This window comes from Grampus griseus (assembly GCF_964374135.1).
Source record: "Grampus griseus genome assembly, chromosome: 6".
In the NCBI taxonomy this organism is placed as follows: domain Eukaryota; kingdom Metazoa; phylum Chordata; class Mammalia; order Artiodactyla; family Delphinidae; genus Grampus; species Grampus griseus.
The window spans coordinates 49,262,580-49,280,969 of record NC_139000.1 but is presented as its reverse complement, the minus strand read 5'-3'; the positions used below and the strand labels follow the sequence as shown (position 1 = coordinate 49,280,969).

Sequence of the window (18,390 nt, the reverse complement as noted above, 5' to 3'; positions counted from 1 at the left end):
CTTTCTCTATATGAGTTCCTGTGCTTTTATATTTCTGCAAAGTTTATCTTATTTTATAAAGTTTTTATGTCTTCTCTACCATCTCAAACTATGGCTTCTCTCTGCTGTCACTCTATCCAAAATTTGTAGGAGACCAGGGGCCATGTGTATCATGTCCATGGCTAAATTTCAACTGGTTAGCCTCAGTACCTGGCATATAGTAAATACTGAATAAACATATGCCACCGTTTTTTCACCCCTTAATCTTCAGTTATTTTGTGTGAAATAACAATAATGATAATAATAAAAGTCATCCTCATAAAAACTACCATTTATTGAACACTTCTTCTGAATCAGGCCGTGTGTTAAGTGAATTACATATATTTTCTACTTCAATTCTCACAAAGATCCTGTATTATGTTAAATAATATGAAACTGCCAATATTCAATGTTTTGTTGTTTTTTTAAAATAAACCTTTTATTTTAGAATTCTTTTAAATTTACAGAAAAGTTCTTAAGAATAGTACAGAGAATTTCTGTATGGCCTGTACCCAGTTTCTCTTATTATTAACATCTTATATTATTACGGTACATTTGTCACAACTGATGAAGCATTGATAGATTAGTATTGGAAGTCCATACTTTATTCAGAATCACTTCATTTTTACCAAACATCCTTTTTGTATATCAGGGTCCCACCAGGATATCACATTATATTTGGTTGTTATATCTCTGTAGGCTCCTCTCGGTCCCTTAGATATACCTTGTTTTTGATGGCCTTGACAGTTGTGAGAGTACTTATTGGGTATTTTGTATGATATTTTTCTCATGGTTAGACTAGGGTTATGGGTTTTGAGGGGACCACAGAGGTAAAGTGCCATTTTCATCATATATCATGGGTACATAATATCAGCATGACTTGTCACTGTTTATGTTGACCTTGAATACCTGGCTTAGGCAGTATACGCTAGATTCCTCCACTGTTCTTTTTGGGAAAAGGTTACACTTTAAGGAGTGAAGATATATGCTCCATCTCTTTGAGGGGAGTTACCTAGATAAATTATTTGGAATTTTTCTGTATGGGAGAGTTGTCTATTATCTCTTATTTGTTTGTTTATTTGAGCATTTCTTTTATCAGTATGGACTTATGGATATCCATTTTCTACTTTGGGGTATAATCCAATACTATGTTATTTTATTGTTCAAACTGTTCCAGCTTTGGCCAATGGAAGCACTTCCTTACTTTCTGTCTCTCAAAGATGTTCCAGGCTCATTTGGTGTATTTCCCGGCTTGGTCCTAGAATCAGCCATTTCTCCAAAAAGCCCAGCTCCTTTTATTAGAGAATGGTGTTAGAAACCAGGATCTGAAAGTTTGGATTTAATCATTTCTGATTTACAAAAAGAACAATTTTATATGGTACAACCCAATGTTACCTCAGTTTTACAGATGAGGAAACAAAAGCTGGGAGAGATTCAGTAACCTGCTCAAGGTCTCCAAGCTCAAAGTGTCTGAACCAAACATCAAATCTGCATAAAGTAAAGTTACCAATTAAATTTAAATCAATCTTTACTTTGAGTAAAGAATATGAATCATTGGAGCTTGGTGTCAGCTCTTCTAGCTGCTCAAAGATGTTTTGCTTACTCTATGTTCACAGACTGAGGGAAAAATAGGACATTATTATGAAGTCAACCTCTTTCATCAATTAATTCACCAATTTTCAAAGCAAATTCAAAGCAAAAAAAAAAAAAAAAGTACCAGTCATTTTTTTTCTAGAATCAGCCGGGTTTTTAAACTATATGCATCACATACTTTAATCACAGATCAGCTCAAAAACTTATTCTTGCCCTTGTTTTTCTTCCTAAGACTGCGACACCTATAAAGTGAACTACTGATATGTTACAACATCTTTTAGCAGTTTATAAATTCAGCCAAAGATCATTCAACGATTCCCAAAGTTACTGCAGAAGAAATGTACCAACAATTAAACATAAAATGTTGAGTATTTGATTTGTGAGAACTTACAGCATTATATCAGTTTATTTCCAAAGTTGTTTGTTTTTTGCTCAAAATGGACTCATGACTCTGTCTTTATATGTCAATCTTACCAATACAAATTAAAATTTACTAGAACACATATCTACAATGGGTTTCTTAAAAATCAAGATTTCCTTTCTACTCATCTAGCACAAAACTTACTAAATCATCTTACTAGAATAGCTTCAAGATTAACTATTAACATCACTGAAGTCAGATTTATGGAGCAATTTCCCTTCATAGGACCAAACCACACACAATCAAAACACAGTTTCAACAGAATCATTAAAAAAAAAAAATCACCTAATTCAGATTTTTTTTTTTTTTTTTGGCGGTACATGGGCCTCTCACTGTTGTGGCCTCTCCCGTTGCGGAGCACAGGCCCCGGACGCACAAGCTCAGCGGCTATGGCTCACGGGCCCAGCCGCTCCGCGGCATGTGGGATCTTCCCAGACCAGGGCACGAACCCGCGTCCCCTACATCGGCAGGCGGACTCTCAACCACTGCGCCACCAGGGAAGACCTAATTCAGATCTTTTATTTCACAGCTATGGAAACTAAAACTCCTGAGAAGTTAAAGGTCTTGTCCAAGGCAACTGCTAGTTAATTGATGAAACAGGACTAAGATTCATATATCTTAAGAACTAGGTTCTCTCTTCACCACTAAACTGCCATATAGAATATACAATGAATTATATGTGTTTGCGTATACACATTATGCTAGTAAGAATCTTTTTTTGTGGCAGGATTTTAAATTCCTCTGTAATGATGAGGAATCTATGAACATAAATAAAAATGGTACTCCCACTTCTCTATTACACTCATTTCTTTTTCACTGAATTTAATTATTTTCAGTGCCCAGTCTGCAAACTGAGTATCTATTGTATACCAGGCACTAAAGTGTTAGAGGCTAGGGAAACAAGGAAAAAAAAAAAAAAAAAAGACATGGTCTCTACCCTTAAGAAAGCGCTCAGTTTTAAGTTTATAGTACCTTCCTAAAAGTCTCCTTTGTTGATTCTTCCTCATCTCGTAAACTCTAGAACAGCACTGTCCAATAGAAATATAATGTGAGTCATACATGTGAGCCATATATGTAATTAAAAATTTTCTAACAGCTACATTAAAAACAAGTACAAAGTAATATATTGTATTTAATTAATATACCCCAAATATAATTTCAACATGTAATCAATATAAAAATTACTAATAAGAAAGATATTTTACTTTTGGGGTACCCAGTCTTCAAAATCTGATGTGTAGTTTACACTTACAGCACATCTCAATGGAGACTAGTCATATCTCAAGGGCTCAATAGCCACTTGTGGCTAGTGGCTACTATACTGAACTGTGCAGCTCTAGAAACCTGTAGTGTCCCAGTGCTTAGTCTTTGGACTGGTTCTCTTCTAATATCTATACCCACTACTTCGGATATCTCAAACAATCTCATGGCTTTAAATACCATACATTTTCCAGTGATTCCCAAATTATATCTGGCCTAGAACTCTCGCCTGAACTTTAGATTCATACACAACTGCTTGGACACAAACCTAACATGTCCCAAACTGAACTCTTGACTTCCAACCACCTGCCCCCTCACGCACTTAAATCTGCTCCTCTTCCAGACATCCCCATTTCAGTAAATAGCAACTCCAACCTTTCAGTTGCTCAGGCCAAAAACCAGAGTCAATCTTGACCTTCATTCTCTCACATCCAATTTATCATCTGTGTCTTTAAAATCAGTTTATTAAATACAGTCAAAGCTTACATAGTTTATAAAATACAGTGAGAATCTTACCTGCTTCACACCACTTCTAGTGCTGAGCTTTATCTACCTCAGTCACCATCATCACTCACCTAAACTACTGCAACCACTTCTTAACTTCCTAACCGCTCCCTGCACTCCTACAGTCTACTTTCCACACAGGAACCAGAGTTTTAAAACATAAGATATTGTCCCTCCTAACCTTGAAAACCTTCAATGACTTTCTATCTCACCCCAAGTAAAAGTCAAAATTTCTTATTGCTGTCTTATTGACAGCAGCTTATGAAGATCTACAAAGCCCAGTGAGATCTGGCCCATCACTCTCTGGCCTCATCTCCTGTTACTCTCTCCCTCATTCATGCTACTCCAGCTACCCTGGCTTCCTTGCTGTTCCAGAATAACCAGGAACACTTCAGTCATGACTGAGGGCTTTTCCACTTGCTGTTCTCTCTACGTGGAATGTTCTTAGCCCAAAACTGACAGAGATTGATCCCTGTCTTCATGGCAGTCTTTGCTCAAATGTAGCCTATTAAAACTGCAATACCATTCCTTCCATTCTCTTACTGGTCTTCTCTACCTTCCTTTCCCACTTTTTCTCCATAGGATTAAGCAACACTTGATCTACCATATATTTCACTTATTAATGTCCTTATTGCTTTTCTTCCTCTACTAGAATAAAAGTTCCACAAGGACAGAGATTTTTGTTTGTTTTGCTCATGGTTCTATTCCCAGTGCCTAGGACCTAGCATGGAGTATACAGTTGATCAATAAATATTTGATGAATGAATGAACAAATGTTGTCAAGTATTGTTTGGGTTAAATGAGATAACATATAAAGTTGTAGTATGGTCCCTGGAATAGAGTAGCCACTCATAAACATTAGTCTACTCCCTAACCACTGTGGAGATTTCCATGAAAGAAAATCAGAATTCTAAAATTTGTAAATTTTTAAAGCCTTCTATCTCATTCTATCCTTTCTCACTCTTTACTCTAAATATCTGATCATTATCAGTCAAAAGACAATTTAAAACAAATAATAGAGGTTACCTAAATTTAATAAAACTAGCTACAAATTTAAAATTCAGTGGGTATTATAAAACACTAACGTGGAATTAAAATTCACAGAAAATTGAAGTATTGTTTAAGTCATCTTTAAAGATAAAGAGCTATAATTTATGGCTCTTTCCTATAGGAAATTTCAAATGAATTCACAATGTTCAACAGGACTTCACTTTTATTTATCTACAATTTGTATCCTGCTTTCCTCCAGGAAAATTTGTGTTAGTCTAAAGAACCACCAATTTTTAAAAACCATACATACTGTTTAAATGAAAATTTTAAGAAATGAACCTGGCCTGACTTTTAATATTTCTATAAAGTATTCTGTGTTTAAGGCGACAACAATCAGAATTAAAGAACTTAAGATACTAATAAGATGTGGTCCTTCTCCAAAATACTGAGTGCCAGAGACTTCAAATGATTTGCCCACAGAGGTCACAAGGTGACTAAACTAACAGTCTGTGACCTTGAATGCTCACTTTTACACTTTCTACTGCACTGCAATGCTTCTCAAATATACTAACCAATACTTTACAATACAACCAATTATGCTGATTCCTTCTACCCCCCTAAAAAAGGAAGATAAAAGCATGTATCAAATGGTATACTGTAATTCAACATGAAAATTTATATTTCAGGCAAGAAGTTTAGGGAGAACAAACATAAACATGCAAAAAGGGGCAAAGTGTATATCAGAATTGTCATGGAGATATTATAAAGAAGAAATAAGTTTAAGATGCCATGAATATGTGATTTATATTTCACTTTTCAAAAAGCTAACAATTCATGTGGCTTATATGTCTTCAGAAATTTGGGCAATTTCATTTTATCACTGATGAGAATGACGTACCTCACGTTCCACGCAGTGGTAAAGTCTGGGTTTAGAAGTAGCAGGGTGCATGTGACATCTATCAATTCTAAAATAAAGAGAAGTCATATTAAAAACAAACAGTCCTACCCTTGAAGGTGTGGCTTCTCTTTCTTTTAAGGTCCTCTTTATTTTATATATATATATCACATTATACTTATATCTCATGTCATAGTAATTTTAACGATAACTTTGTTCTAAGCTGTCAGAGACACAAAGATTATCCTCAGATACAAAGACATGAAGATTTTCTTCTACTTAGAGTAAGTATAACTTTTTAAAAGTTGACACTGAAACCACTTTACAATACGTCTATAAAGAATAATCAAACTAACCTATTCATTCTTTTAGCGGTTTTTGGCACAAAAAAACACAATTTCTCTACCACTACTCATTTAATTTCACAAATATTTCAAGAATTGACTACGTGCAAATTTTCAAAAAGAAAATCACATATAATCCAACTTAGTTAACAATTCATTTACATTCCCCTGCAAAAATTATTTCTTACACACATTTTTACAGTTACAGCAATGATAAATGCACAATTTTGTTCTATGTTTTTCACTCAACATTATTACATATGCATTCTCCTATATTGCTACAGTATGCATTTTTTTTTTTTGCGGTACATGGGCCTCTCACTGCTGTGGCCTCTCCCGTTGCGGAACACAGGCTCCGGATGTGCAGGCCCAGAGGCCATGGCTCACAGGCCCAGCTGCTCCACGGCATGTGGGATCCTCCCAGACCGGGGCACGCACCCGCTTCCCCTGCATCTGCAGGTGGACTCTCAACCACTGCGCCACCAGGGAAGCCCTACAGTATGCATTTTTAAGAACTGCATAACAATCCTTCAGTTTAATATATTATCATTTATCTTCTTCTTTAGGCTGTTTCCTGTTTTGTTTTTACTGTTATGGATAATACTACTACAAACACTTTTAAGCATACTTTTTGTCTCATAGATTATTTTCTTTGGATATTTTTCCAGGAGTAGAACTACTATGTCAAACAATACAAATATCAGTATGGCTCCCACTAAGCACTTCCAAATTGTTCTCCAAATGGACTGTATCTATTTACATCGCCAAGAGTAACGTGAGTGTACTTATGTCCCTGTAACTTTGACCTATGTAAGTATATTTTTGAAAATGAATGTGGCAGATAAAAAAATTGTACTTTGTTTCTGTTTTAATTTACATCTTTAATTACAATTATTAATACAAACATTTTTTGATTTTGTTTACTATTTTCTATTTTCATTGTATAGTCTATTCATATTCATTAGCTATGTATCTATCATGGTCTTGAATAAGCTCCATAAGGCTATATTTAATAAAACAGTCAGTAATATTTAGATATATCGTCTTCATTTTATTAAAACTGAAAAAAAGAATTTTAGGATTAAGATGATCAGCCTAGGGCATAAAACTAAATTACAGTAACCTCTACCAAGCTCATATTAAATGCTAAGTAAATAAAATAATAAAAACTGTTATAATTATTTGGCATTATTATGTATCAGGCACATTATTATTTTATTTACATTATTTCATTGAATTCTCACAATCATAATCCAAGATATTTGGGAATGGACATCTAGAGAGTTCAAGGAATTTGCCCAGAGTCACCCAATTAGTATGTGCAATGACAGCGTCTGACTGCTTTTAATAACTCAGTTATACTGCAGTTGAAATGTCTGTCAACAATAAATAATTGAGACACTCTCTGTTTAAGTAAAAGATAAACTTTTAAAAATCTAAGAGTAAATACACATAAGTGCATCCCTATAGTCATCTTAAAATATTTTAGTGAACATGAAAATCAATTATTCAATTCTCAACCATCTCAATAAGAGATTAACATTTATTGTGAGCCTATGATTTCATTACTACTGAATATATTATAACATTTGATAAATGAGCAACAAAAGGTAGGATTAGCACACATTTATTTTTTAACTTTATCGTCCTCATTACAAGCATCATGAAATGTCTAGATTACAAACATACTATATAATATCAATGTATATATTATATAATGTCAATATGTCTATAAGGAACAATCTAATAAACCTCTTCCTTCTTTTACTTTTAGTAGTTTTGGGCACTAATTTAACATTTACCAGGGAAATTAAATACAATTTTCTATACCATTATTCCTTTAATTCCAAAATATACCAAGTACTGACTATGTGCAGAGATTAAACTGGGCCCACAGGACTGAGAGAATGGATATTATGAGAAATGCAAGATCTGATCTTGCCTTCTAAAAGATTAACCTTTAGTTGGAGAGAATATGTAAACAATTATAAGGCAAACTAAAATAATTGTGAAGTAGAAACATATACCACATTTTGGGGACCACCAAAGCAGCTGCAATTAATTCTTACTGGAGTACCCAGGGAAGACTATAAATGAGTAAGACAGTAAAGGGCACTACAGACTGTGGAAAAAACTATGAGGAAAGGTAGAGAGGCAGGGAACTTCACACACAGTATGCTCTCAAAAGATTATGGGTACCCTGAGCGTGACTAAAGCTGAGGGTGCTGGAGAAATGTACCTGGAAAACAGAATCTGGTCCCAATGTCCTTGTCAGCCTGGCTTTCCATTACTTTCCCTTCAGGTGCTACATTCCACCTGAACCAAACACCCCCCATTCCCTAAACATACTGCCCATCTGCCTACCTTTCCTTCTCTGGCTATAACTCAGATTTACCTGCTTCCTATTCTCTCTGCCAGAAATGTCCTCCTATCCCTGAATTTAAAAGAAAAAAAAAAAAGCATCTTTCTCTATAAAGGCCTTCCTGACCTACATGGTTGAAAGCAATCTTTCATCTCTATGTTCTGTGTATATCTTACTTTGTTACTGAACTTATATAAATATTATCCTCTTGATGAGACTGTATATATTTTGGATGCAGGTCCTCTCTAATACACCTTCAAATTAGCCATTCATTCATCAAAGATGAAAAAAATATGGCCTCTGCCCAAAAGAAATTCCAAGTCTGCCCACATCACAGAGAAGTGGTAAGAGCACAGGCCTTAAAGCCATTCTGCCTGGGTTCAAATCTCAACTTCTCCACTTACTGCCTACATAACTTAATGTCTTTGAACTTCAGTTTCCTTATCTATGAAATGGGGATCATAACATCAACCTTAGTGTTGTAAGCAATGAGATTCATCCCATTTCTCCATAGCTGTTTGACACACAGTTTGACTAAATAAATACTTGTTCAACTAAACACCATTACTACTTATCAAGAAATGAATATTCTCAACATCAATTAATCAAAGAAGTCAGAAAAAATGAGGCAGTTGTTCTTATTGCAAAGCTGTCTAAATTTCTAAACTTGTGTAATGAACAATAACAAAAAACCACTTGGTTATTAAGTGGCTGTATGAAAATGTTTGTGCATGATGGGAAGGCCTCTGGAATTTTTTTTTTAAGTCCACAATTTTTCAAAATCCATTACACTTCCCAGATGAGATAAACTGGTATTTAGTTTCTTGGACTCTCCCTTTCTGCATTAAAAAAAATGTGTATTTGACCAATCATAGTTGCTATTTGTTTGTACTTCTAATGCAACTCTCCTTCCCCACCCATAAATGCAGAGGAGTTCATCCTCCACAAGATACTTGTGTATAGCAGCACAAGGCAAAAACTAACACAGAAAATACCGAAGTCCCCACTTTTCACTTTGTGGATGTGTGAAGAGCACTTCTTTTACTGGAGGGTCTCCCCCTAGCAAGGCAACAGCAGCTGTTGGGTCAGAGCCCAGCTCTACTACTGACTGGGAAGTTCCGAGGCACATCAATCTTTCTGTGCCTTAGTGTCCGCCTCATACGTAAAACTGAGCTAATAATAGTACTACCTCATGGGTGTATTAAATGATTCATACCCGTGAATTGTTAGGACAATACCTGACACACAGCAAGCACGCAGTGATAACTCCTGTTACAAAGCCTGTATCTCCTAGCCCAGTTACAAATGATACTGGGATTGGATGCCACCAGAGGGAGGAAAAGAATCTCTTGAGCTGGCTGAGCAGCAACTGCTGAGTGGAGGGATCCTTCTCAAACCCCCCCTGTTCTCTAAACACACTTAAAACTTATCAACAGCCTTGGCCAACCACCAGTAATGCCTAGTAACACATACAGTCACATGCCCTTCCCCCTTCCTCTTTGATAAACTGCTAACTCTTCCTGATTCAGGACTTAAGTTCAGATGGGACCTCCTTTAAGAAGCATTCCAGTCAGATCCAAGAGGTGGGGGTGAAGTAGAATATCAGAAATGGAAAAGGGCCAATGAAGGAGAAGTAACTAGGTTATAAATATTGGACATAATTAAAGAATCCTTACTGAATTATATATATTTTTCTGCTCTTCTTCCTCACTGGCTCTGGATAAATGAGAGAAAGGAAACTAGTGTTTCTTGAGAGTCAATGACATGCCAGTCTCTGCGCTGGGTGCTTTACATACACTAATTCATGTGATCCTCATAACAACCCTCTGAGACCTGTGAGAATTCTCTTCTTTTGGTGTGGAACTAGGAAAAGGTTAAGTAATTTGCCTAAAATCACTGCTAAATGACTTCAGTGTGCTGATAAATTGAGTCTAAATCCAGCTCTGTTTTTCTTGCAAAGAAGATGCTCTTTCCAACCTAGCACACTGTCTACAATTACTTTGCTGTCTTCAAGTGAGTGTTGAACCAAAGATCTAAAGATAAACATGTATAATCAACAGTTGACTATTTCACTCTCTCCATCTCATCAACTATATACCATTTTTCTTTGCAGTTTTACCAAGATGTGAGCTATTGATATCCCTACAGTCCCTTGAAATTAAACAGATGTCTCTCCAAACACCAGAACATATACCAGCAAATAACCATTCCTTTGTTACACACACTCCAATATATGACTAGCTCATCATCACATCACAAGGAGAAAATGAATCAGGGCACATTATACACAGGAAAAAAAAGTACCTAAATTTCAGCTGTAACAAAGAGAACATTTAAGGATGTTACAGAAAAGTCAGAGAAAGACCAATATGCTTTCTTGGCTTCAATGCATTCTAGAAATGGCCCAAGGTGAGCAGTCACCTGGTACTGGACACTGGGTTTGACAACTGTCTCTAACAGAGATATGTTTTCATGCATCTAAAAATAAATCCAAGGTCAACTTGGATTAATTAATCTCTTCCTCTAAAATACATTCAGGTTACCACAACAAGAGAGGCTTGAGGTGAGGCTAGTGGTAAATATCAGAAAGGTCCTGTTTATTACAGAATACAGTCACTGAATCAATAGCCAGACTAAGCTAAAAGCTCTTGCTTACCAAACTCTTGTTACTTATTTGACAAATGTCTATTGAACACATAAAAGTGCTGAGTAAATAAAGACAAGCTATAACCCCTCTTTCTTACAAACCCACAATCTAGCTGGGATAAATGTTGTTTAAATAATCAACTACAGTAAAGTCTGGTAAGTTCTACTATGCATGCAGTATGAATAAGGACTCCCACAGGAGTGCAAAGGAGTAACTGTTGCTTCCTGGAGCAGTCAAGAGGCTTCACATGTGTGTGTGTTGGCAAACACAACAATAATGACAACATTAGACCTGAACCTGACCTCAGCAAAGGCATGGAATTAAGGCAGTAGTACACAGCAAAGTCCAAGAATGGAACAGTGTTTGTTGTGGCTGGAATGTACATCAAACAGCTGCAAACTCAAATGCTTCCAGGGCTCAAATAAATGGCAAAAAAGAGGCAAAGCAAACCTGGTAAGTAGCAAATGACACTGCCTCAGTGTCTGAAGGACATGAGGAGGTTGCAGTCAACTGGAATAGGCTTGCCTAGTCAAGAAAAGCAGAGGCTATGATCCTCAGCCAATTGCTGCTGCACAGAAACGGATGCATCCAAGGCTTCTGATTTTTCAAGTGAAGGCAGAAATCCATATTTCCATCCTAATTTTAGAAGTTCATCCTGATTTGAAATGTTTAACCAACAACAAAGTTGTTTTAAAAACAATTTTTAAAACATTATACAAGCCAAAATGAAATAAAAATGTGGGCTGGCTTCAGCCTGGTGGCTGAGAGTCTACAACCTCTGATGCTAAATATAAAAATAGAGGAGGGCTTCCCTGGTGGCGCAGTGGTTGAGAGTCTGCCTGCCGCCTGCCAATGCAGGGGACACGGGTTCGTGCCCCGGTCCGGGAAGATCCCACATGCCGCGGAGCGGCTGCGCCCGTGAGCCATGGCCTCTGAGCCTGCGCGTCCGGAGCCTGTGCTCCGCAATGGGAGAGGCCACAACAGTGAGAGGCCCGCGTACTGCAAAAAAAAAAAAAAAAAAGTAGAGGAAAAAGCTGGTAATACAGCCTGCGGACAGATCGTGAAGGCCCTTGAATACCATGCCAAGGATAATGACTCTACCTTGTCCCTCTAGGCATCATGAGACAAGAGGATACATATTTCAGAAAAGCATCTTTCAAACTGTGTTTCTAAGAAGTGTTTGAAACGACTGACTAGTGGCATGACGGACATGGATTACAGAAGAGAGGCCGAAAATGGAGTAGACCAACTATGAGGTAATAATATTTATCCAGATGAGAAATAAGAAATGAAGAGATAAGAGAGAGCTCAGTGATGGACTGAGAGCAAGCATTGTGAGAAAGAGGGAAGAACAACAACAACAAAAAGATGGAAGCGCTGACTTGGAGATAGAGTGCGGGACAGAGCACTACTCAGTCAGGACTCCACTGCTATGGACTTCTCTCTTGCTTTTTGTTTCTGCCATGGATTTTTCATAAATCAGAATTACAGTATCACCCCTCTCCCAAACCAAATATGGCTATTACTGCAGCACACTTTTAAAAAATATTAGTTTCTCTCTAAGTAAATAAACAGGGAGGCTGTGATGGTTACTTTTGGTTAAACTTGACTGGCTACAGGGTGCACAGATTAAACATTACTAAACATGATTTCTGCGTGTATTAGTGAGGGTGTTTTCAGATGAGATTAACATTTGAATCTGAAGACTCAGTAGACTGCCCTCCCCAATGTGGGTGAACATCAATCTGTTGAGGACCTGAACAGAACAAAAGGAGGAAAACAGGAGAATTGACTCCTTTTTTGCTTCCTCTGTCTGCTTGAGTTGGGACACCTCATCTTATCTTCTCCAGCTTCCAGACTGGGATTTAAACCACTGGCTCCCCTGCTTCTCAATCTTTCAGACTCAAACTGAATTAAATCACTGGCTTCTCTGGGTCCCCAGCTTGCAGAAAGCAGATTGTGGGACTTCTCAGCCTCCATAATCATGTGAGCCAATTCATCATAATGAATCTCGTTTTATGTATATATATATACATAAAATCTCTATTGGTTGTTGCTGTGGAGAACCCTGACTAATACAGATGATTTTCAAACATCTAAGGAATTCAGCACACTAATGAGAGCATGAATTCAGTTTGGTTAAAAAGAAAAAAAATATATGCCCAGAATAAAGGTCACCTGCAGTTACAGAATACATTCTTAAGGGAATGCCGAGGATTTTGGCATGATCTATCACAAAGACACTGGCATTTCTGAAATTGTTCTTAAACTGCCAGCTTTCTTCACTTGGCTCTTATATGTATATTTTCTACAAAAACAATTTAAAAAGTATAGCATTTTCATGAAATGACTTCTTTTTTCCTAATACTTTTAACTTTCTTTCCTTAGCAAAATTCACCACGGTGTTCTTCAGTTCACAAGTTTAGCAGAACACTCTTATGTTAGTCAGTCTGCATTTTCAGGTATCTTTTTTTTATCACATCAGAAACTCACTTCCATATTTTTACCAATAATACAATATACAACCTGAGTAATATATGACACCGCATTGAACTATACTGTCGCTGCCCCCCAAAAGTGAAATTGAAAACTACTTCCATGAAGATATAGGTTAAGATAAAATCAAGTTGCTTCTGTATACACGCACAGTTGCATCAGAATTCAAACCTTAGATGTCAGCAATTCATGTGAGTGAGCTTAACCATTTGATCTTCTGCCTGGGTTCTCCTGGGTCTATCAAGATAAAACTATATGATGAGGAGATTTAGCAAAGCCTACAGTGCACTGCCCAGAAAGACAAGAAACAGGGAAATGGAGAGAAGAACTTGGAAGACTACAGGAAGAAGGCAGGTTGGGCTAGCATACATGAAAGGGCAAAAGCTGATGATCTGAAATGACAGCCTTTGACACTTTCAAATTCATACTGTTTCTTCTCTACAAGAGCATCATTTGTCTCCCCCTGCAGAGTTAGTTACGTATTGGCTCAATTATACATTTCTGTGTGCCAGAACATACACAATATAGCTCTGTTAGGCAAAAAAATAACTTGATGGATTCACATGGTGCTACTTTGTACCTTAATGTTGATGAAAACTACTATAGGGTAATGGAATGGAGAATGAAAGGGGGCTAACAACAGATAAATGCCCTTAACTTTAAGTTTATGCCTAAACTTATGCCTTTAAGTTTCTGCCACAAACTTAAGTTATGCCATAAACTTAGACATAGCCTTATAATTAAGAAATATATATATCAGTGGACTGAGTGAAACAGAAAATAGAAACTATTTCACATTAAATCTTCAAATCAGATTACCTTTTCTACTGGTCTAAACAGGGGAAAGTTCTATTAACCTATTATGACAGTATATTAAGGACAATGCCAAGAGGAACACAAGGAAATTGGCATGTCCCCTTTGGCAACACTATTCTCCATGAAGAGATTGTTTCTCACTCAACCGTAAGCTTCCTGAGTAAAGGAAATAGGTATTATTCATCTTTTTATCCCCCTCAGTACTTATAACAGCTTCAGGTAGGAGTAGGCCCTCGGTAATGGCTACTGAACTTATAATTAAAATTCTCTAAGAAACAAAGTTCTTATTCAAAATTAGCTACCAGATATACTGAGCACTTTTGAAGGTACTGCTGTATGTGGGAAGGGGAAGGAGCTTTACAGAAACAGTCAAGAATATGGTCTTGGATGAGCACTCTCCAAAAAAGTGAGAACTCAGATCCTACGTTTACCTAAAAAGTAAACTGAATTTGTGTACATGGATGCTTAACATCACATACAGGGGGAAAACAAGGAAAAGACACCAGGTGGGATGAATAGGGATTGTCTGATGCAGCAAAGAACTACCTCGGAGAAGCAGAAAAAATGAAGAAATAGGATGGTTTTCTTTTGCTCATTTCAGCATAGGAACAGAACACAGTGGGCCAGAGCTTACTTGGGAGTCAAAGTACAACAGCACCATCATAAACCACTGACCTGGTTCACAGTATAACTACCACCATCACACCTTGGTTATCTCATTTGGACTGTTACTAAATGAGTTCTATTACTCATAACCTACTAAAGGATTAGAAACCAGAGAATCAGAGCTTGTAGGGACTAGAGTTCACTTCACAGATTTTCAAACTGTTTTTAGCCTTGAGATGCTTTCTTCAAATATCTTACAAATGACCTCAATACATTAAAAAAAAAAAATCTGTTTGCAGTAGAGGGCCTGGCACCCTGCTTGAGGCACCTTCCACAGAATCATCATGGATGCAAAATTAGAAAACGAGTGATGAGTCCAAACTCCTCAGTTGACAGAAACGTTAAACGCCTGCCCAGGCAGTGAATGAAAAAGCCAGAACTAGAATCCAGGAATGGCAACATCAGAGAGGGTTCTTCCCACTATATTTCATGCTGCTTCTAAAAGTCAAAGAAAGAGGATAGACTCCATACTTACCATCTTTGTTCAGCCACTGCTTTCTTGTTCTGTACAAAAGGAGTTTGTTGTGGACATACGGTAAAAGGAACTTGACACACCAGCTCTCCACGCCAAGTTTGTTTTCAACCAGGACTATGGGACTCCGATTATACCTAGCTTCAGGACATGGGATCAGGCCAATTTCATCTCTTAATATGTAAAACATAAAAAAGAATTAAAGATAAGAATACTAGCCTTTTCAAAAATTTTCATATCCTACAGAATATTAAAAAAACTGTACATATTTCCCTTTCTTAAAAATATTTAGCTCACCACTGGATTGGTAGAAATAATAATCTTTTAAAAGTTTGATAATACTGACAAGAGTATGGAAAAATTAGTATGCTGTACTTGCTGTTACAGGAATGAAAACTGGTCTAATCTTTGAATAGAAATTTGAAAATGTCTGTCAATTTTTAAAGTACATATACCCTTTGACCCAGTGATTCTACTGTTCAGAAATTATCCTGTGCCAAAATATATGAATTCATTGGATATTCATGGCAACAGTGCAACAATCTGGAAATACTCTGAATGTGTATCAAACAATATAAGACTGGTAAAATAAATGTGGTTCACCCATGTTATAGAGCTGAAAAAAAAATAATGAGGTAAATCTGCATATGCTGGTATGGAAAGGGTGCCAACATACATAAAACAAAAAAAGCAAAATGCCAAATACAGTGTACAGCACAAAGCCCTTTGTATAATCTTTTTTTTTTTTTTAAGGGCAAAGTCCTAGTCTTTTTCTTTTCTCTTTTTTTTTTTTTTTTTGGCTATTCTGGGTCTTCATTGCGGTGTGTGGGCTCTTAGTTGTGGGCTTCTCTATAGTTGTTGTGTGTGGGCTCTAGAGCACATGGGTTTAGTTGTTTAGTTGCCCCACAGCATGTGGGATCTTAGTTCCCCCACCAGGGATCAAACCCACGTCCCCTGCATTGGAAGGCAGATTCTTAACCACTGGACCACCAGGGAAGTCCCTGTATAATCTTTTAAAAAGATATATAGATGCACTAAAAAATTTCTTGAAAGGATACCAAGAACCTTTTGGGGATTTATTTTTATACAGTTTAAATTTTCTAGTTACTTGTACATATTATTTATGATTATAAAAATGTCAAAAATGTATTTATGTTTGCCTGCTAATAAATATATGTAGACCAGATTATTAATAAATTTATATTATCAGTGAGACTGTGGGCCATATTTTCTTTTCTTTTTTATAATTCTTTATACATTTCTAAAATAAAAAACATGTTAATATGTAAATATTGTTAAAATACAAAATACACTTCAGGATTTGACCATTTTCATCTGTGGTGGCTTCTATATCCCTTAATCCACCTCAACTTAAGTTGAAAATTTACAGTACAGGCAAAAAATAGAACTACCATATGACCCAGCAATCCCACTACTAGGCATATATCCTGAGAAAACTTCAATTCAAAAAGATACATGTACCACAATGTTCATTGCAGCACTATTTACAATAGCCGGAACATGGAAGCAACCTAAATGTCCATCGACAGATGAATGGATAAAGACAATGTGGTACATATATACAAGGAATATTACTCAGCCATAAAAAAGAATAAAATTAGGTCATTTGTAGAGATGTGGATGGACCTAGAGTCTGTCATACAGAGTGAAGTAAGTCAAAAAGAGAAAAACAAATATTGTATATTAATGCATACATGTGGAATCTAGAAAAAGGGTACAGATGAACCTATTTGCAGGGCAGGAATAGAAATGCAGATGTAGAGAATGGACATGTGGACACAGTGGGGGAAGGGAAGGGTGGGATGAATTGGGAGATTAGGATTGACATATATACGCTACCATGTGTACAATAGATAGCTAGTGGAAACCTGCTGTATAGCACAGGGAGCTCAGCTCAGTGCTCTCTGATGACCTAGATGGGTGGGATGGGGGTGGGGTGGGAGGGAGGTCCAAGAGGGAGGGGATATATGTACACATATAGCTGATCCACTTCATTGTATCCACTCCAATAAAAAAAAAAAGAAAATTTACATTACAGGCAGAGATTTAATAAACAATACATAGGGCAGTTGACTTACACAGTAAATGAACCAGCAAACACAAAAATATTTTTGTAAAACCTGCACTCATTCCTTTCAACTACAAAGAATTTACAGTTCTTGTCTATGTGAAACATCCTTTCTCAAATAGTATGTTCTTCCATTAATTAATGAATAACTTACAAGAAACCTTTTAACAAGAGCAGTTGACATAAATATTTTTAGAGCGTCTAAGCAGATTTTTTTTAATGTGTTTTTAAAAAACAGAATAAAGAACTGGTTTTCAGAGCTTGTGTGTGACAGCATCTATTATGCCCTTGAATTCCCCTGCCAAGACAGTATGCTGGCTGACAAATGCAAAGAGGAAAACTGTTCAATTACAGGTTATAAGAAAAGCACTCTTTATCTGTTAGGCCACCATCACAAACTGGTGGGAGGCTGTGGAACTAAAATAAAATCCGTCCTGGAAACTCTAAACTGGATAGCTCAGAAGTAACCTACTTTCTACTGATTGCTTCATTAGTGACACAGGGATATATCAATAAAAGAGGGTATTCTAGGGGTTGCAAGTCACTAACTGTTCTTTTGAGCTGATTTAACGCCCAAGTAGACTTTGGGACCTAAGGCTTTTTGCCCCGACAACTGACTCAGTTGACTCAGGGGTGTTTTGATACACCATGCCAGTACTATCTAAACATTTCCTGAGTACTACAATGAATGGGATACTGTGTTAGGTTCTGAAAATGCAAAAATGAATAAAACAAGGTGGTCCCAGACTACACAAAGCTGATGGTTTTGCTGGGGAGTTGCGTCAATATCTAAAACAAAATGTTAACACTTTGCCAC

The 18,390-nt window shown here is 36.7% G+C and overlaps 1 protein-coding gene across 2 annotated transcripts in view; it reads right to left on the bottom strand.

Annotated features, from left to right (window-relative positions):
• Positions 1-18,390, bottom strand: part of PTAR1 (protein prenyltransferase alpha subunit repeat containing 1) — a 40,056-nt gene that overhangs the window by 14,412 nt on the left and 7,254 nt on the right. For both annotated transcript variants that reach the window (XM_082657424.1, XM_082657423.1), the window contains exons 2-3: positions 15,488-15,657; positions 5,685-5,751 (exon numbers count right to left, since the gene is read on the bottom strand). In XM_082657424.1, coding sequence (XP_082513550.1) covers positions 5,685-5,751; positions 15,488-15,657 — 237 coding nt within the window. The remainder of the gene's footprint in view (positions 1-5,684; positions 5,752-15,487; positions 15,658-18,390) is intronic.